Source organism: Gopherus flavomarginatus, chromosome 1, assembly GCF_025201925.1.
Source record: "Gopherus flavomarginatus isolate rGopFla2 chromosome 1, rGopFla2.mat.asm, whole genome shotgun sequence".
NCBI classification, from domain to species: Eukaryota; Metazoa; Chordata; order Testudines; family Testudinidae; genus Gopherus; species Gopherus flavomarginatus.
The window spans coordinates 317,976,210-317,997,221 of record NC_066617.1 but is presented as its reverse complement, the minus strand read 5'-3'; the positions used below and the strand labels follow the sequence as shown (position 1 = coordinate 317,997,221).

At 42.1% G+C, this 21,012-nt stretch overlaps 2 protein-coding genes across 5 annotated transcripts in view; one reads left to right on the top strand and one right to left on the bottom strand.

Annotated features, from left to right (window-relative positions):
* Nucleotides 1-3,824, bottom strand: part of PROSER1 (proline and serine rich 1) — a 33,050-nt gene extending 29,226 nt beyond the window's left edge. The window contains exons 1-2 of one of the 3 annotated variants that reach the window (XM_050948047.1): nt 3,279-3,824; nt 2,757-2,907 (exon numbers count right to left, since the gene is read on the bottom strand). Coding sequence is in view for 1 of the 3 variants with exons in the window: in XM_050948041.1 (XP_050803998.1) it covers nt 3,279-3,323 (45 nt within the window). In the remaining 2 variants the exon portion in view is untranslated. Of the gene's footprint in view, nt 1-2,714; nt 2,908-3,278 lie in introns of those variants that run through there. The other 2 variants (XM_050948041.1, XM_050948056.1) reach the window with 2 other exon arrangements.
* A 232-nt stretch (nt 3,825-4,056) lies between these two features.
* NHLRC3 (NHL repeat containing 3) overlaps nt 4,057-21,012 on the top strand; it is a 28,707-nt gene continuing 11,751 nt past the window's right edge. The window contains exons 1-2 of one of the 2 annotated variants that reach the window (XM_050950819.1): nt 4,057-4,631; nt 13,634-13,786. In XM_050950819.1, coding sequence (XP_050806776.1) covers nt 4,575-4,631; nt 13,634-13,786 — 210 coding nt within the window. In that variant the 5' untranslated portion in view covers nt 4,057-4,574. The remainder of the gene's footprint in view (nt 4,632-13,633; nt 13,787-21,012) is intronic. The other variant, XM_050950809.1, reaches the window with a different exon arrangement.

Genomic DNA, 21,012 nt, shown 5'->3' with positions numbered 1-21,012 from the left:
GAGCTCAGGACGGTGTTTTTTTCGCACCCCTGAGCGAGAAAGATGCAGCACTGTAAAGCGCCAGTGCAGCCAAGGCCATAGCCTCAGACATATCGCCCAGTTGCTCAAGTTCTTTTCCAGTTAGGAATAAGTTACTCAAGATACAGCTCAAGCATTAGACTGTTTCCTTAATTACATCCCAGCACTTAGAAGCCAGCATAATTATGTATGGTCTCAAGTAGCATTCTAAAGCCACAACTCTTTGAGAAAAAGAAAAAAAAATCAGTGATATTGTTACAGCTTTAGACTAGCAGTAAAACACTGCACATTGGTAACTCCCCTTGAAAACAAAAGAAATTGAAAGGATATATTCAGGGGAAGAATGAAGTGATATTTGTGCCAAAATAGGTTGCTGTTCAATTACAGATCACATTTTAAATTATTTATTTGCAGTTTCATAATAAAAGGATACAAGAATTATTTGTCATTGTGGTACAGAGCTGTTCTTAAAATTTTTACACAAGTGGTTCTAGTCAGTCAATGGGCCTACTCCAATAATTTACTAGAAAGGGACTTGGATTGTAGGTACAGTACTTACAAGAGACAGGGGTAACCTTTCCTTCATTCACATGTTCAGAGCTAAATTGCTAACAGTTTGAGTAACAATAGCATTATAAAACTTGTATTTATGGTATTTTAAGTTAAACCAAAAAGCAGTTGGTATCTCTAAAATATAACTCAGAAAACTGAATTTTATTTAATGGGAGGCTATGTGAAAAATTAATACTGACCAAAAAAAAAATAGTTTTGTCACAAGTAGCATAAGACATCTAAAACACTGCAGGAAGCTGAGGTTTCCTTTCATTGGCATGAACCTTTCACATAACGAAAAGCAGAGAGAATATATTTTTAAAATAATAAAATAAAATTGCAAAAATTTACATGTGAATTCAAGGAGATGCACAGTGTCTGATACTTTCAATACATTTTAAAAAGTTGACTAGATTTCAAGTTCACCCTGAATACTTACTCACTCATACACATATATACCACTTAACTGCTTCTACCGTGCCTTCAGTACTAGGATCTGAAATCACTTACAAATAATTAGTTGACTCACAACATATCTAATGCTGGGACGTGTTAATCCCATTTGACAGATTAGGAAATGGAGGCAAAGTTAAGCAACTAGATCATCAGCAGTTAACTCAGCAGAAAATCCCAGTAGAACATTTCAGGCTAGCGGTTTGTCAGACAAGTGAATGTTTAACCTACTTTTAAAGATTAGAGACCCACATTTAATTTAATCAACTAGCAAGCTATTTTTAAAATTGCACTTTTTATGAATTTCTTCTATTACCATTGATCAAAAATATTTGCTGAGGAAGATGTAGCTTTATACCCATAATATGTCACTAGCACTAGGTAAAATTTGATTTTTCAAAGCATTATATCCTCTAAAAGAATTGCCGTTTCAAGATTAACAAAAAAAATAATAAAAATGCCAGTTTAGGCAGGGCCTTTTCACTAATGGGATAACAAATTAATTCAATGTATGATTAACTTTTAGGCGTGCTCTTTTAAGATACTGAATTAATTTTACTTGCAATCAAAAACTGTATTTAAACATGAAACTGGATGTTGCTGCCACTTTAAAAACAACTCAATTCCAAACTGAACAACTATGAGGTACAAATGTATATTTAAAAGATAAAGTGTGGGAAATAGATAAAAATAAGATGTATTACATATAAAGACAAATACATGTCAGTGTTAAGTTAAATTCCACATGTAATAGTAGCAGTATTCAACTTTCCAACTACCTTCTATCCCATGAATTTTTAGCTTAATATAAAACTTTACGAACATATTCCTTAAATCTGGTCAAGGAAGAAAATGATGCAAATTTAAAATATATCTAAAATAAATGGGTCATTTTGGTGTTCCTTAAATCTTCATCACATCTGGGATGAGAATGCAAGCTATAGAACAGGCTAGTCCACTTAAATAATTTAAACTTCACCAGTATTAAACATAAATGTTTTGATAGAGCATGATCCAGTTTAATATTAAAATGCCTGTCATTTAGTTTCTGTTTTCTGAGTAAATGAAAAGCATTCGAAAACTTGTTCATATGTGACCAAAAGTCAAGGAGGGATTACATATGCTTTAAAAAAAAACCCACAAAACGCACAATATCACATTAATATTGAAACATTTATAATATAATATGTTGAACTTCCATAAAACCTTTCATCTAAGAATCTCACAGCACTTTAGAAACATGAATGAACTAAGTCCCATAGCATGCCTCGATCTACGTAAAGACTGAGGGCTTGGCTACACTTCCCAGAGGATCCACATGTGGCGATCGATGCATCGGTGGTCGATTTAGCGGGTCTAGTGAAGCCCCGCTAAATCACTCTCCTATTGACTCCTGTACTCCACCTAAACGAGAAGCGCAAGAGGAGTCGACAGGAGAGTGTCTTCCATCGACATAGCGTAGTGTGGACCTCACCGTAATTAGATATAAGTATGTCAACTTCATCTATGTTAGTCACATAGCTGAAGTTTCATAACTTAGATCAATTCCCCATCCCCACCCCCGCAGTGTAGACAAGGCCTAAGTAACTAGACAGACACTGCACAGGAACTCTAGAACAGCAAGAAATATAGACAGCAGAGCTGCATTTTCACCCTCATGCTTTAACTATACAATATAATATACTACTTACAAGTCCAGAACAAAGTAACTTAAAATAGTGATTTTCAATAACCTGTGGCACTGAGCTCAGGGGTCCGCTGACTATATCTGAGAGGTCCACAAAAGGCTGTCAACTTACAACGGTGGTTTTCAACATGTAGTCCACAGACTCCTAGAGATCTGCAGACTAAGATTTCCAACTCCATTTGAAATTTTTTAGGAGTCTGCAAATGAAGAAAGGTTGAACCCACTTTTAAATAAAAATCTACTACACAGTTATATTTTTAACCATTTATGAATTAGTCAAGTCTCAACACAATCTTATGAGATATAATCTCTCTGCCATGGGGCATGCAGATGGAAACAAACATGCCACACAAGATGAGTCTCAACTAGACTAAATTTGGTTTACATTCAGCAAAAACTAGTATGTCTTATCAGCATATCATTCTGCTCTTTGAAGAGCAGGCAATAATTTAATTTTTACTGCCTTCCAGAAGGAACAACAATTAAGGTAAACAGTGTTTAACCAACTTTACTCCAGCAAGGAGTTTTGCATTTACACAATTAAACCAAACATGTGAAAATATGTTACCTTTCTAATTTCATCAAGCACGGTCTCAAATGATTTCTTATCCATCTTTACTTGTTCATCCAATGTAGATTTTTATTTAAAGAAAAAATACATCCAGGCAAGACTCTTTACTGCAGAAGCGTCTTTTTTATTGTAGAAGAAAAGCACCTCGAAAAGAGACACTTTACAGAGATGGGAAAAAAATCCTTTAAAACACGCAATAAGAAAAAGGGTCAGGGCAGGGGGATGCGACTCTTTCAGACAGCGGTGCGGATTTCAGTCACGAAATAAATGCTTGGTCCAATGTACAGTTCAGCAGGAGACGGGGCTTAACGCTCCGTGTCTCGGAACTGGCACATTAAGCAGGGCGGGGGGAGTTACATGGGTTTGTGAGGACGGGGGGAGAAACGGGATGAAGAACAAACAGAGCAGCCGAGGAGCAGAGAGAGGGGACCCCGGATAGGGGGGTGAGGAGCGGGACAGCGCCTGGCTCAGGTGCCGCTGGACACACGGGGCTTTGCAGCAGTCGCAGCCTCTTGCCGCTCCCGTCAGCGCGCGGCCCTCAGGCCCGGTAGCCCCCGGGCTTCCCCGCTGCCCATCGCCTGCAAAGCTCCCGGCTCTTTGTTACCAGCAGCAACAGAAGCCACCGCGCTGCCGCGGCTCCGGACCTGGCAGAGCCAACCCCCAGCCCGCGCCGCCGCCGCTGCAAGCGAGCCCTGCATGAGCAACAAGGTTCCTCCTCGCCACCGGGCTCCACAATGCCCATGAATCGCACCCCAGTGACATCATCAACCAACGTCCATTGTATCTCTCGGAGGACCCCTCACGCGCCAGAAACCCCAACAGTAAGTTGACTGAGTAGAATGCCTGAATCCGGGAGGAATGGCCCCTCTGTTGCAGCGATCATCACCCTAGCTTCTGTGCTCCCAGCATCCTGCCGAAAGGCCTGGTATCGATTGTTTCAAAATTCCTGGATACCGGAGATTGTTCTCCTGCGCTCAGGCAGTCAGGTGGACAACCCCAAAGGAGAGCAACAGGGTGTACTAAATTGGGCGGAAGGCCAGACAGTGCCGTCTCCGAGTCTGAAGTCACGTGACTGACACGCGCCTCCTGTTGTCATGTGACAAAGCTGCAGTCTCCCAGGCAGGAAGCTGGAGCTTCCCGTACCAGGCTCGCTTCGCGCACGCTGAGGGGCGGGGCCTCCTGCTGACATGAGCCACTAGCGGCTCCGGGGCGGGGGTGGGGGAGAGCGAACTCCGGCGCTGACGCTGTCCGGGCTCCGTGAAGCTGCGCGGTAGGCCCGGCCTGGCGGTTGCCATGGGCAGCGCGGTGGTAGCGCTGCTGGTTTTCTATTGCGCGCTCTCGGGATCCCAGGTGGGTGTGGGCGGAGGGTCCTGCTACAGGTGGGTGGGGTGAGCTTGGGCCCCCTGTGTCTGCTGGCTCCGTACCCCCCGCCCATCTTCCGTGTCCTTCAACCCACCTGGGCCACAGGTGCGATGGGGGGCTGGGCCACGGGCGTGGGCAGGAGATGGCTGCTGGAGGAAGGGGAAGCCCGCTCCTTCTTCTCTGTCTCTTCCCAAGCCAAACCCTCTCCCTCTCCCACCTTGTCTGTCTCGCCCTCCCAACGAGCTGAACTTGGTTCTCTGTTCCCAGCTCCTGGTTCGTGGTTTCTAGTTAACTTAGTCAAAAGGCAACATTATTTTAAAATGTAAATGTTATCTAATGAATGTAAATAATGTAAATTACTCATTACTAATCCGGTAAGAAGCTGGATGTTGACTGGCTGTGTGTGACAGTATAAGCCTCAAGTCACCTACGAGGTGTGTCCCTGCAACAGTCAGCCTGTTCTGAAGGAGCTGGGGCATCTCACTCACTGACCCCAAAGCTTTGTTCCTGTGCAGTGTGCTGTTGCATAGCGCCCCATCTCACTTCCATCGTGTAAGTGGGGATGGAATAAGGAACTGGGTTTGATTGGCTGTGCATGACAAACTGTTTCCCAGGTCACCCAAAGTGACACATCACCACAATCATCTGAATGTTCGGAAGGAGCTGGGCCATGCTGCCACTCACTGACCTGAAGCTTTGTTCTTGAGCAGCATGTTGCTACTTATTCTGCCCTCACCTCATTTCCATATTGTAAACAGTGCTTGAATAGGGAACTGGATTTTGGCTGTATGTGATTAAAATAAGTCTTTGGTCACCCTAAGTGATATGTCCCCACAACCATTAAGCTGTTCTAATGTAGCTGAGACATGAAACTGTCTTACTTGAAACTTTTATGGTGCAAAAAATTCTGGCCTATTACCCCTTTTCCCCACCCCCACACAATCTCTCGTGAAATAGGCTGCAGTTTTTGCAAAGAGTTTCAAGTAAGGTAGGTCCATAGGTCAGCTACATCAGAACAACTTAATGGTTGTGGGGACATGTCATTTAATGTGACCAAAAACTTATTTTAAAACATACAGCCAGTCAAAATCCAATTCCCTAAGCAAGCACCATTCACAATATGAAGTAGGATGGGCACATAAGAGATGGCAGTAGTTAGGGTTTGCTGTCAAACGAGGAGGAAGTATCTGGTGGGGTCCCGCAGGGGTCTGGCACTAGTCAATACTTTCAGTAATGAAATAGGTAATGGAGTGAAGAGTATGCATGTAAAATTTGCAGATGACACAAAGTGGGAGAGGTTACAAGGTATTGGAGGAAAGGAATAGAATTCAAAATGACCTTGACAAAGTCAAGAATTGATTGGAAATCAACAGTGTTAAATAAAGACAAGTTAAAATGTCACAGTTCATGGCAACTGCATTTGTATTCCTTCTCCATGGTCCCACGAGGGATCCCACTCTAGGCTCCTGGCTCCTCAGATGTCACTTCTCTTGAGTAGAGACCCATATTTCTCTCCCTCCTAACCAGGGGTGCACAGTGAGATTTCCATCAAGCCAAACTGCCTAATGAGGCCAGCATCTGCACTTTGTTTTCTCTTTGGAGGCTATGAACAGCGTAATTGCCTTCAGTTGCAAGTTACCATATAGCCCTTTATAAGCAAGCACATTTATTCTTAAGGTGAAAGCATCATAGAGAAAGCATATTAAAACAACAAAAGAACCTACATGCATACCAATAAGTGTACTACTGATCACCCTCAACTCCAGCAAAGACTCTGGTAGGAGACAGTCCTTCAAACTCCACAAAAGGGTTTTTCTGTGGTTACAAGTTCATAACAACCTCAGCTTAGAACCAGAATTGCTAGAAAAGTTCACTCTTTCATTGCTCTTCAGGTTCCAGGAACAGGTAATCAGTAGATAGTGAGCTCCTCTGAAGAGCATAGCTTCAAAAGTCTGATTTTTTTTTTTTGCATAACTACAGGTGGGGAAATTTGCATTCACCTCCCCCTAGCGATCCTCAGGAAAATCACTTGACACTACCCCAATTGTCCATTCTTGTCTGGCCCATTGTTCAGTATACTCCTCTGAAGTTATTAACACATCCTGGGGTTTACATCCTATCTCTCCCCTAGAGAAGTACAGACAATCCTAGTCCACAGTAATACATAACCGTTTCACTTAATGCAATGGACTCAAAATGTACTTAACCTTAATTCAGGAAGGTGTCGCAAGGATATTGCAGGAAATTGCCATATATGTCACACAAAATGCTATACATAGGAAGGAAAAATCAAATGGATAGCTGCAAAATGAGGAATAACTGGCTAGGTGGTAGTACTGCTGAAAATGATCTGGGGGTTTTATCAGGTCACAGATTGAATATGAGTAAGACTACATTTTAGTCACGGGTATTTTTAGTAAAAGTCACAAGTGTGACGAGTTAGATCACAGAAACCGCCTTGGGAGCTGCCATCTGATGTGCCAATACTACCTCTGCTGAAAGATGTTTCAATACATTTCTTTCACAGACCGGATGCCTTCCTAGTCTGGGCACCATTCTTTCCCCTGGTACAGCCCTTGTTCCAGCTCAGGTGGTAGCTAGGGGATTCCTCATGATGGCTCCATCTTTGTTCTGTTCCACCCATTTATTTATCTTTTGCATAAGGCAGGAATCCTTTGTCCCTCTCTGGGTTCCCACCCCCTCAATGGAAAGACACCAGGTTAAAGATGGATTCTAGTTCAGGTGACATGATCACATGTCACTGTAAGACTTCATTACCCACTTGCCAGCACACAGGTAGACAGGAAGACTTACAGATCCATCTGCAGTCAGTTGTCCTGGTTAATGGGAGTCATCAAGATTCCAAACCACCATTAATGTCCCACACTTTGCATAATTACAATAGACCCTCAGAGTTATATTTCATATTTCTAGGTTCAGATACAAGAGTGGTACATTCATACAGATAGGATGATCACACACAGTAGATTATAAGCTTTGTAATGATACCTTTTGCATGAAGCATATTCCAATTAGCATATTTTCATAAAATCATATAGAGTGCAACGTCACAACAGTCAGTAAACAAAAATTCACAGCTCATGACCTGCCTATGACTTTTATTATATACCCCTGACTAAAATGTGGGAGGGTGCCACAAATGCTTTTTGGGGGAGGGGTTGGGGAAGGGCATTGCGAGTGCTGGGAGAGGTGACGAGGGAGGTGTTGGCAGGGCCAGGGTAGGCTCCCTATCCAGCTCCTGAGCTCCACATGCTGCCTTGCCTCCTCTGCCCAAGCCTCGGTTCTGCAGCACCCATTGGCTGGGAACCATGACTAATGGGAGCTGCGAGGGCGGTGCTGCTGATAGAGGCAGCATATGGAGCTAGGAGCTGAGGGAAGGAGCCCCCCTCTCCAGGTAAGCACCACTCACCCCAGCTCTGAGCCCCACCACACCTAAACTCCTGCTGCTGGGGGGCTGAGATGGGGAGACGGCCCCAGCAGCAGCCGGTGCACCTGGCCCAGGAGGTTACCTGAGCTGCTTAGGCAGCCCCCGAACCAGGCACACCAGCTGCTGCAGAAGTCACAAAGGTCAGGGAGAGTCACAGAATCCATGAACTCTGCGACAAACACAGAGCCTTAAGTATGAGCCAACAATGTGATTCAGTGGTAAAAAAGGCTAATACTATTTAGGGGTGTATTAGCAGGAGTGTCACATATAAGACACTGAGGAAAATGTCCTGTTCAACTCAGCAGTGGTGAGGCCTCAACCAAAGTAGTGTGCCCCGCTCTGGATGACACACTTTAAGAAACATATGGAAAAATTAGAGCAAGTCCAGAGGAGAGAAGCAAAAATGATAAAAGGTTTAGGAAACTTGACTTGAAAGGTGGATAAATTTGGTCTTGAGAAAAGAAGATTGAAGGGGCATGAAAACAGTTTTGAAATACATTAAGGGTTATAAAGAGAACAGTGATCAATTGATCTGCATGTCCACTTACATTAGGACAAGAAGTCATTGGCTTAATCTGCCACAAGGGAGATTTAGGTTAGGCATTAGGAAAAACTTTCTAACTATCAAGATAGTTAAGCATTGGATTAGGCTTCCAGGAGAGGTTGCTGAATCCCCAACATTGGATGTTTTTAAGAACAGATTAGATAAACACCTGGCAGGGATGGTCTAGGTATACTTGAGTATCTATGAAACGCTATTACTGGCCCTTCTGCACACACATCGAAGTTTCTGCCTCCATGTGGATGTTTGGTGCAATAGGTGATTGTGTCAAGATTACAGACCATAAAGTGACAGACAGCACCAGATTATGCAGCAATTCTTTGCAGAAATTTATGAAGAAACTTCCTTTCTGTGCAAAATAGGGTCTGGCTGTACAGATCCTTAGGAATGCTTAAATATAAGTGTCACCAATAAACAGCTCTACCAGCAACCATTGCTTAATTAATTAAAATATAATAAATAGCAACATCTATACTTATTTTACAGTTTCAGAGTAAACATGAACATATGCAATGGATTATGCCAATTGTGTACACATTTCATTAATGGTGACCCAGGCATCTTATTTGTTATTGTTAAGTCTGATCACAGAAAGATTCAAAAATTTTACCCTGGGTTATTTACAGCGAAGATTTCTGTATATGATAGCAAGTAAGTTGAAAGACAACAGATGCATTTTGGTGGATGTGTTTCAGAGTAGTAGTGACTTGTCTTTTTTCAAATACCATTCATTGAATATTCAAACAAAAATGCAGTTCCCCTACCACAGAAAAATACACCAACTGCCCTCCCTGTAGTACTTTTTATGAAACTTGAATATAGTATTAATATTTACAGTGTTTCAAATATTGATTAGTTCAATAGAAGTCATCAATATTATTTGTATGAACAGTAAAACTTACCAAAACAAAAGGTCATGTCATATGTACAAAGTTGTTGGAATGATATACGACACTGGGAACTATTTTGTTTGTTTCCTCCACAAATTTGGTCAAATTGAGAGCTGGCATTTCTATGATGGAATTTTGGAATTAAAAAGGAAAGGAGGTAGAGATAGTCTAACTACAAAGAGATTCTTCAAATTCCATTACAGTGTACCTGTCTACACTGCTTCTGTCTGAGTCTCACAGCAACGCAAGACACAAACTGGTTCACACAACACAGCTACAACTACATTACATATTCATTTAAGTAGAATGTGAGCACGCTCGTGGTGTTCACTGTTTCTGTGTTTTAGAAGCCATCAGAAACCACTCAAAGCAGCAATATGCATTGATAGGCCTTTTATGTTTGCATATAGCTCATAAACATGATTATTGGAAGGTAGCTGTGCCCATGCAGTGTCTTGTCTTTATTTTTTCTCGTGTAATGAGCAAAACACACAACTCTAATAGGCACAACTGCTTTTATGTGAACAGAATTTAAAAAAAATAATAATACATTTTTCATCTAAAAACAAACCAAAGTTCCAATGGACTTCTTCATTTGTAACTATCATATAATTTCTATGAAAACATTACAGCCTGATTTGCAGCAAATTCATTGAATACTGATTCTGTTGATTTTTACATGCAATATTGTATGTTAACTAACAGAGAAAACACACACAAAAATTGGGGCAATATATCTGTCAGATCAGAAATGAAAATTTGCCTGTGGAAGGGGCATAACCTCATCTCTTCGTAATGAAATAACTGTTTCAGGGACTTGTCTCTTGGGGTAACTCAATATGTATTTTGTCCCATACAGCCAGTCAAAAGCCAGCACCTTATTCACACACTATGTACAATACGGAACTGGGGTGGGGATGTGACGAGTGATAGTATATTGCTGAAGAACAAATCCTTGGTTTGGCAAGTGGCATAGAATCGTAGAACCACTGGGTTAAAAGAGACCACAAGGGTCATCTAATCTAACTCCTGGCATGTCTCAGCTACTTCAGAACAGTCTGACATTTGTGGAGATATGTCACTTGAGGTGACCCAAATTGAATTATCTCATGTTTAGTCTGTCAAAACCCAGCTCCTTATTTAAGCCCTATGTACAATATGGAACAGGGGTGGGGAAGCATAAAGCCCAAGAACAAACCTTGTGGTTGGCAAGGGGCATATCCCAGCTCCTTCAGAACACCTGAAGTGACCTGAGACACTTTTTGTCATATACAGTAAGTCAAATTCCTACTCCTTATTCAAGCAGTGTGGAATAGGAGTAACATGTGGCAGCATATTGTGTAACAACAAAGCTTCAGGTTGGTGAGTGGGATGTCCCAGCTTCTTCAGAACAGTCTGATGATCACAGGGACATGTCACTTGGGATAACCCGAGACACATTGTACAGCCAATCAAAATCCGATTCCCTATTCAATCTTCATATACAAAATGGAAGTGAGTTGGGGGTCTGACATGTGGCAGCACGTTACGCACAACCAAATCCTCAGATCGGCGAGTGGCATGGCCCAGGTCCTTCACAACAGCCTGATAGTCACGGGGAAGTGTGTCACGGGTCACACTAAATGACATTTTGTCATGTACATTCAAATCCTAGTTTCCTTATTCAATCACCATTTATAAAATGGAAGTGGAGTGGAGGTATGACATTTTGCAGCATACAATGCAACAACAAAGCTTTGGGTCAGCGAGTGGGATTCCCAGCTCCTTAAGAACAGTCTGATGGTCACAAGGATGTGTCACTTTGGGTGTCCCAAGACTCATTTATTCACATACAGTCTGTCAAAACCCACCCTCTTATTCAGTCTCTGTACGATATGGAAGTGTGGTAGGGGTGTGACGTGTAACAGTGTATTGCACAGGAACAAAACTTGGGGTTGGGGAGTCACATGCAGGCAGTGAAAACCCAACTCTCTGATTATTTATTTAATAAATCATTAAGGAATTAGTAACTAAAATTATCACATTGCCACATTAATCTGATGACTTTTCTAAATATTTAATCTTACATTGGTATATTTTTAAATAATGTTGGCCTTTGAATAAGGAACTGGGAACCATGAATGTGGAGCTGGTACCACAAATAAGGAACTGGGAGTAAGGAATCAACTTCAGCCTTGTCTCTCTCCCTCTTTTCCCTTAATTAAGAAAAAGAATACCAGCTATATTACAGTAAAGGGTGAGGTGTTAGAAAATATTTTCTCTCTCTTTGTTACCTCTACTATATTTTTAATCAGGTGTCTGCAAGTCTGACTTTTATTAGGAGAGTGCCAAATTAAGCAGCCATAGAATTGCAGAGTCCAGAGGGCCCTGATTAAAATGGATGGGACAAGTCACCCCATCCCTTCAGATGCTGGTAGATGATGCAGACAGTTTATGCTTGGCTCACATTTGAGTTTTTCTCTGTGACTGTAAGGGCTAGAATATACATTTTATATATATAGTATACATATAAAGGTCAGATTCTGGAGCACAGTTCTATGGTAAGGAGATAAATTATGTAGCAGATCCCATTGTCATGAAATCATGGAGTGTCCAGGGCCCTGCATATTCCTTTTTCTTTTTCTTGTCTTAATGCTTTGCCCTCCTGATCTGCCTATGTTCACAGGATTCTGGCTTTTATCCTCTTTTTTCACTTCCCTGCTCATTCCTTCTCTTCCTGTGTTTCAACCTATTCCTCTCTTTCCGCTTTCTCTTTGCCACACTCATTCTCTCTGTACTTTGTTTTCCCTCTTCTGGCCCCTCCTTAAACTAAGTCCCCCTCCCCCCCCTTTGCTCACTTGCGCTGCACAATCCAGCATTTTACCTTTGGAGAGAGAGAAAATAGATGCCTTCCCAGCTCTGCCAGGATCAGTAGCCAGCTGCAAGAGGCTGAGTTGCTTGCAGGGCTACTAATCAAGTGTCTCCTTAAGATTTTTGGCTCTCCTTGTGTGTAAGGAAAGGCTGAAAGTCTCTATGGGAGGCTTCTGGGAGGGTGGCAAAATGTGTTAGACCTGGCTGGATGTGGTCTTTGAAATGCACATGTGCTCATCCTGTCTACTGTCACCGCCTTCATCTCCAAAAACCGATCTCTGATGCTTTCGTCTATAGTAACATTCTGGTTTTATGTGTACAAGAGAGTGAGCATGGTGTTGTCTTTCAGCAAAGCCCTCCAAGAGCATAAGGAGCCTACTACTAGAATAAGCCACTAGAGATCTTCTTTAGCTTAAGTTGTAGAGAACTGTAGCGAGCTGAAGGATTAGGATTCCAATCCTGGCTGTAGCAGAATGGAGTCACGTTGAACTCTGTGGTTGTGGCAGCAAGAGTCTTGAGATCCATTGGATGCTCTATAATGGAGCTATCAACTACCTATTAACACACACAGATGTTATACAGTGAAGGTCCCTTGATAATGGAAACGGCTTTGGGAAATTAAATCTAGCTGCCTCCCAGTTCACACAACCTCTTTAAACACATGTGGTATGACTTGTTTCCATATTACCCAATTCAAAACTGTGTCACTGCTCAGGGTGAATTGTCTTGAACATGATTCTGATCAACGTGGTTAGCCAGCACATCAGGTACAGCTACTGGAAGGCTATTGTGGACACACCATCCAGAATTGTTATAAGAGTTAAGCAGTTTTTAAAAGTTGTAAAAAAGAGCTCAGCACATTTTGAGTGCCAAGAACTACACAACTGGGAAACAATTGTGTAATTTTGCCTCAGTAATTCTACAGCATCCCTGTGCTCCATTTAGATACAATCCCATGTCAGAATAATATTTGTTATTGAGTAATTGGTGGATGTACACTTGATTTAATGTTTCAAGTGTGCTGATTCACTTGGCTCTAACAAGGAAGATTTAGAAAGGCCCAAAAAACAGCTAGATGCATAACATCCATTGACTTTCAATGGAAATTAGACACCCAACCATCAAATTTGTGTCTTTGAAAATCTCACCCTAACAACAACTAATAAAAAGCTGAAGGATTATAGAAAGCAGAATCTCATGGAATTTAACTGTTAATGTTTTTTTACTTTTACATTTTAAGGTATTAAGAGCAATTGCTTTTTATTCCCCTTGGAGGACAGAACAACAGCTTTACAAGCTGGATGTAGGCTGGCCTAAACGTCCAGAATATTTCACTGGGCAGACATTTTGTGTTGCTGTTGACCCTCTCCATGATCTGGTCTATGTTGCACAAGTAAGTAATAGCACTGGATTTTTGTCTTTATTAGCATTATATTGCTTTTCCCATGTGGAGTTACCATTTGCATTTATATTAAGATAATTATAACAGTTTATTGTATTAAATTATTGATGTAAATTTGACTAAGGTTATTAATAGTATACATTTTTTAAAGTAGTCCTGGATATGAAGGTTCTTTCTGTGCATATTGGACTTGTTGGTTTTATGTTTTTTAAAGTCTTCAGATTTAAAAAAAAAAAGTTTTGAAATGTCAAGTGCCACAAGGAAAGATACAAATCAGATAGCCTACAACATGGAAGCCTGCTAGGAGAACCGAGGCAACTGTATATGTCACTTCTGCTACTGTTCTTCACATCCCTGCCTCAATTCAGTAAACGGCAAAAGAAGGATAGCCCCAGTGGGCTGTGGGAGACCCGGGTTCAATTCCTGCATTGCCACAAACATCCTGTGTGAATTTGGGCAAGATACTTACAGGGATGTAAAAAGTTAACTGGTAAGCATAGTCTTACTGGCTGTCCCCAGCGACCCTTCACCGACCAGCCCAGTGGGCCCAGCTGCACCACCTGGAGCAGCCTGAGCAGCACCACCCACCCGGAGCAGCGCCATGAGCCCAGCTGCAGCATCCAGATGGAGCGGGCCCAGCCGTGCTGGCCAGAGGGGCCCCAGCCACTTGAACAGTTAACCATTTAAATGACATCTTTTTAATTGTTTAAACGATTCACTTTTTTAACAGTATTTATATCCCTAGATACTTAATCTCTCTCTGCCTCTCTTCCCCATCTGTAAAATGAGGATAATGATACTCATAGGAGTAAATCTAAAACCGCGAGGTGCTCAGAAACTCCAGTGTTGGGGGCTGTCACAATTCAGGGTAACTGCACCTACATTCACCTCCATGGTTGATTAAGGGCACCCCTTTTAGGCTCCCAGCTCCTCAGTCATTAACTCTCTTGGGGAGAGACCTTATCTCTCCCTCCTGACCAAGGGGCTTTCAAGATTGCACCGTTCCGTGGCTACACTGTGATATTCCCTGGAATCCAGACTGCCTAAACAGGGCAGGGTCTGCATTTTGCTTTCTCTCAAGGCAGTTATGCACAACATAGATTCATAGACTCTAGGACTGGAAGGGACCTCAAGAGGTCATCAAGTCCAGTCCCCTGCCCTCATGGCAGGACCAAATACTGTCTAAACCATCCCAGATAGACATTTATCTAACCTACTCTTAAATATCTCCAGAGATGGAGATTCCACAACCTCCCTAGGCAATTTATTTCAGTGTTTAACCACCCTGACAGGAACTTTTTCCTAATGTCCAACCTAAATCTCCCTTGCTGCAGTTTAAGCTCATTGCTTCTTGTTCTATCGTTAGAAGCTAAGGTGAACAAGTTTTCTCCCTTCTCCTGATGACACCCTTTTAGATACCTGAAAACTGCTATCATGTCCCCTCTCAGTCTTCTCTTTTCCAAACTAAACAAACCCAATTCTTTCAGCCTTCCTTCGTAGGTCATGTTCTCAAGACCTTTAATCATTCTTGTTGCTCTTCTTTGGACCCTCTCCAATTTCTCCACATCTTTCTTGAAATGCGGTGCCCAGAACTGGACACAATACTACAGTTGAGGCCTAACCAGTACAGAGTAGAGCGGAAGAATGACTTCCTCTGGCTTGCTCACAACACACCTGTTAATGCATCCCAGAATCACATTTGCTTTTTTTGCAACAGCATCACACTGTTGACTCATATTTAGCTTGTGGTCCACTATAACCCCTAGATCCCTTTCTGCCATACTCCTTTCTAGATAGTCTCTTCCCATTCTATATGTGTGAAACTGATTGTTCCTTCCCAAGTGGAGCACTTTGCATTTGTCTTTATTAAACTTCATCCAGTTTACCTCAGACCATTTCTCCAATTTGTCCAGATCATTTTGAATTATGAACCTGTCCTCCAAAGCAGTTGCAGTCCCTCCCAGTTTGGTATCATCTGCAAACTTAATAAGCGTATTTTCTATGCCAACATCTAAGTCATTGATGAAGATATTGAATAGAGCCGGTCCCAGAACAGACCCCTGCAGAACCCCACTTGTTATACCTTTCCAGCAGGATTGGGAACCATTAATAACTACTCTCTGAGTATGGTTATCCAACCAGTTATGCACCCACCTTACAGTAGCTCCATCTAAATTGTATTTGCCTAGTTTATCGATAAGAATATCATGTGAGACCATATTAAATGCCTTACTAAAGTCTACATATACCACATTCACCGCTTATCCCTTATCCACAAGACTCATTATCCTATCAAAGAAAGCTATCGGATTGGTTTGACATGATTTGTTCTTTTCTAATCCATACTGGCTATTCCCTAGCACCTTACCACCTTCCAAGTGTTTGCAGATGATTTCCTTAATTACTTGCTACATTATCTTCCCTGGCACAGAAGTTAAACTAACTGGTCTGTAGTTTCCTGGATTGTTTTTATTTCCCTTTTTATAGATGGGCACTATATTTGCCCTTTTCCAGTCTCCTGGAATCTCTCCCGTCTCCCATGATTTTCCAAAGATAATAGCTAGAGGCTCAGATACCTCCTCTGTTAGCTCCTTAAGTATTCTAGGATACATTTCATCAGGCCCTGGTGACTTGCAGGCATCTAACTTTTCTAAGTGATTTTTAACTTGTTCTTTTTTATTTTATCTTCTAAACCTACCCTCTTCCCATAAGCATTCACTATGTTAGGCATTCCTTCAGACATCTCAGTGAAGACTGAAACAAAGAAGTCATTAAGCATCTCTGCCATTTCCAAGTTTCCTGTTACTGTTTCTCCCTCCTCACTGAGCAGTGGCCTACCCTGGCCTTGGTCTTCCTCTTGCTTCTAATGTATTGATAAAAAGTCTTCTTGTTTTCCTTTATTCCCATAGCTAGTTTGAGCTCATTTTGTGCCTTTGCCTTTCTAATCTTGCCCCTGCATTCCTGCCTTGTTTGCCTATATTTATCCTTTGTAATCTGACCTAGTTTCCATTTTTTATATGACTCCTTTTTATTTTTTAGATCATGGTTAAGATGGTTTAGATCGTGGTTAAGCCAAGGTGGTCTTTTGCCACATTTTCTATCTTTCCTACCCAGTGGAATAGCTTGCTTTTGGGCCCTTAATAGTTTCCCTTTGAAAAACTGCCAACTCTCCTCAGTTGTTTTTCTCCTCAGACTTGATTCCCATGGGACCTTACCTATCAGATCTCTGAGCTTACCAAAATCCACCTTCCTGAAATCCATTGTCTCTATTTTGCTGTACTCCCTTCTACCCTTCCTTAGAATTGCAAACTCTATGATTTCATGATCACTTTCACCCAAGCTGCCTTCTACTTTCAAATTCTCAATGAGTTCTTCTCTATTTGTTAAAATCAAGTCTGGAACAGCTTCCCCCCTAGTAGCTTTTTCAACCTTCTGAAATAAAAAGTTGTCTGCAATGCAGTCCAGGAACTTATTGGGTAGTCTGTGCACCGCGGTGTTATTTTCCCAACATATATCTGGATAGTTGAAGTCCCCCATCACCACCAAATCTTGGGCTTTGGATGATTTTGTTAGTTATTTAAAAAAAGCCTCATCCATCACTTCCACCTGGTTAGGTGGCCTGTAGTAGACTACTAGCATGACATCACCGTTGTTTTTTACTCCCTTTAACCTAACCCAGAGACTCTCAACACCTCCGTCTCCTATGTCCATCTCTACCTCAGTCCAAGTGTGTACATTTTTAATATATAAGGCAACACCTCCTCCCTTTTTCCCCTGTCTATCCTTCCTGAGCAAGCTGTACCCGTCCACACCAACATTCCAATCGTGTATTATCCCACCAAGTTTCAGTGATGCCAACAATGACATAGTTGTATTTATTTATTAGCACTTCCAGTTCTTCCTGCTTATTACCCATACTTCTCGCGTTTGTATATAGGCATCTAAGATACTGATTTGATCTTGCCTCCCAGTTTTGTCCTGACCCTCCTTTCTCTCTGCCATTATAGCCCACGCTCCCTTTTGTTTCCGACCCATCTCTCAGGTCTCCATGTTCCCCACTTACCTGTGGGCTTTGCTCACCTGTCTCCGTCGAACCTAGTTTAAAGCCCTCCTCACTAGGTGTGCAAATAGGGTCTTTCCCCTCCTCGAAAAGTGAATGCCATCTCTGCCTAGCAGTCCTTCCTCGAATAGCATCCCGTGGTCGAGGAAGCCAAAGCCCTCCTGGTGACACCATCTTCGCAGCCAGACATTCACCTCCATGATGCATCTGTCTCTGCCTGGGCTCCTACCTTTGACAGGAAGAATCGAAGAGAATACCACCTGCGCTCCAAACTCCTTCACCTGTACTCTCAGAGCCCTGTAGTCACTCTTGATCCGCTCAGTGTCACACCGCGCAGTATCATTTGTGCTCACATGGATGAGTAGCATGGGGTAGTAGTCAGAGGGCTGGATAATTCTTAACAATGCCTCTGTAACATCTCAGATACGGGCCCCCGGCTGGCAGCATACCTCCCAAGATGAAATGTCAGGGTGACAGATGGGCGCCTCCGTCTCCCTCAGCAGAGAGTCTCTGACCGCCACTACCCTACGTTTCCTATTCGCAGTGGTGGCAGCAGACCTCCCAGCCTTAGGGGTATGAGGCTTCTCCTCATTTACTGTAGGGGGTGATTCCTTCTCTCCTGTATCAAGAAGGCCATAACGGTTACCTATTACCACAGCGGTAGAGTTCGGAGCAGGGATGGAGCATTGCCCGCCCAGAAGTAGTTGTCAGCAGTTGAAAGTTACCACACAGCCCTTTATAAGCAAGCACATTTAATCTTAAGGTGAAAACACTACAGAGAAAACATATTAAAACAATGAAAGCACCTACATACAAACTAATAAGCTTACCAGAGATCACCTTCCAGCTCCAGCCAGGGCTCTGGTAGGAGTCAGTCCTTCAAACCCCATTTCAGAATCATTTAGAAAAACATCCATATCATCCCCCTCCTTAAAACAAGGAAGAAATTTGGAGTCGATGCCACTCACCAGGACAGGTAGCTAGTGACTGGCTCCATATACCAGACTATGGTTCTGCTGATACAGTTTCTCTTTTCTGAGTTGATGTTATTGAACCTGGTCCTACTTGCACAGTCTCTCCAGCTTGACAATACTTCTCCTTCTCTGCGTGTTTGTGCTGACACTGGCATTTTTCATGCATCCGACGAAGTGGGTATTCACCCATGAAAGCTCATGCTCCAAAACATCTGTTAGTCTATAAGGTGCCACAGGATTCTTTGCTGCTTTTACATGCTGGTGCTGGTGCTCCTGGTCTGCAAAGCTGGGTTTCCAGATGCAGTCAGTCCTTCTCCAGCTGTATCCTATCTTGGTCAACCTGTGGACCTGACCATGATCCCAGTTGCAGTGATGGATTCGGTTTGGGCAGAACATAGTTGCTGCCTCTTGTCAGCCTCTTCCATGCTGCCCTGCAAAGTGTTGGCTCCAAGATTTCTCCTGCCTGCTGGACCCTGCGCCAGTGAGTTGAATGTTCCCTACCAACCTGGACTTCATACCTCTTCTCATCATCAAAATACAGCAAACCTACTAGCTGTGTCTTTAGTCCTCTGCGTTGAGCTTCCTTTCTTTGCATAGCTCAGCCAGCTGACCTTTCTTCAGCTGCTGATAATTCATTTTTGCCAGGCTCTCTTTTCGCTATTCCTTTCTACAAAAGACTATGACTTCACTCAGTGATTTTCCCTTCTATGGTACTTTCTTTCACTGCTGTTAGCACTTATGGCAATTCACACTGACATAGACCTCACATATGCTGCCACCATATATGTCGTAGTCCAGGGCAGTTGCACCCGTGTTCCCCCTTCATGGTCCCTCAAGGGCACCATTCTAGGTTTATGCTTCTGAGAGCTGCACGGAGCCAACTGGACTTCTAATAACCTGGCAACCCTAGCTCTCCGCATCCCACCCCACCCCCGCAGCGGGGTGAGTCGGCGCTTGCGGCTCCAGCATCACAGGAGGTTGCGGTGGTTGCTGAGGCTCAGGGCTTTCGGCCCACAGCAATGGAGACTTGCCACAGGCCGGATGAAATGAAGCATCGGGCAGATCCGGCTGGCAGGCTGTAGGTTCCCCACCCCTCATCGAAACGATTGATTTTAATCTACTTTTACATTTTTACGTCAGTTATTTTCTAGAGAAAGGTGCATTCTCATTGGTTGATATAACCATTACAATGTGTTTGATTTACAGCTAAATAGAGCCTTTACACTAGATTTAGTACATCTTTTTACTACCTCGGAGGTTACACTATGACTATATACATTTATTTAAGCAATTATATAGCTTAATATTTTCAAATTCTTATTGTACATTTTTAGTATGTTAGAAGATGGTGAATGGTATATTGCTTATTCACTAGATAATTAACATTTTTCTTATGATTTGTGTCAAGCTGCATTAGGATGGTAACTAAAATTTAATTAAACATACAAAACAGCATATCGAAATTATTTTTATTTAACAAAACAAGCCCTTAATACAGTACATGATCTATTGTGCTCTATCTATAAAGCTTGATGTCAAAAATTAGCTGTTTTCTCCCTCCTTCTTTCTTTATATAGAAATGCAGCCTTTAACTCAGTTTTTGATAGAGGCTTATGGATTCAGCATATTTATTTTTTGAATGTTTTAAGAGATTATAATTTTACGCCTTAACAAATTTTGTATTAAATTCATATTTCATTTTAAACAGGTTTATTTTTATAAAGAAAAACTTATTAAAATTTAAATAAAATAAAAAAATCCAATTTAAATGAAAAATTTCTTGATTTTTTTTTAACAAAATCATTGATTTTTTTTAGCCCCTCACTCCCACTTCTCCAGATAGAAGGTTCTGTACATTGTGTAAATCAGAAAGAAGGCCCAAATCAGTTTAAACTCAAGCTATTCATCCCAAAGTCATTTCTTTGTCTGTTGGGCTGTGAAAAATCTAGTTTGAGCTAGTATACGCAAGCATCCCCAGGAGGTGGTACCTCTTTTGGGGATTACAACCTGGCTGACTTGCCTTAATCACCATCCACGGTTTTTAGTTCCTGTAGGAGCTGTGGTAGCCTTCCCCCCGGAGTGGAACACAATAAAACATTCATTTAAACAGTGGACCCCAAAGATACACATGGGGTTGCAATATTTGTCACATCTCTCTCATAAAGAAATTACATATAGTCCCG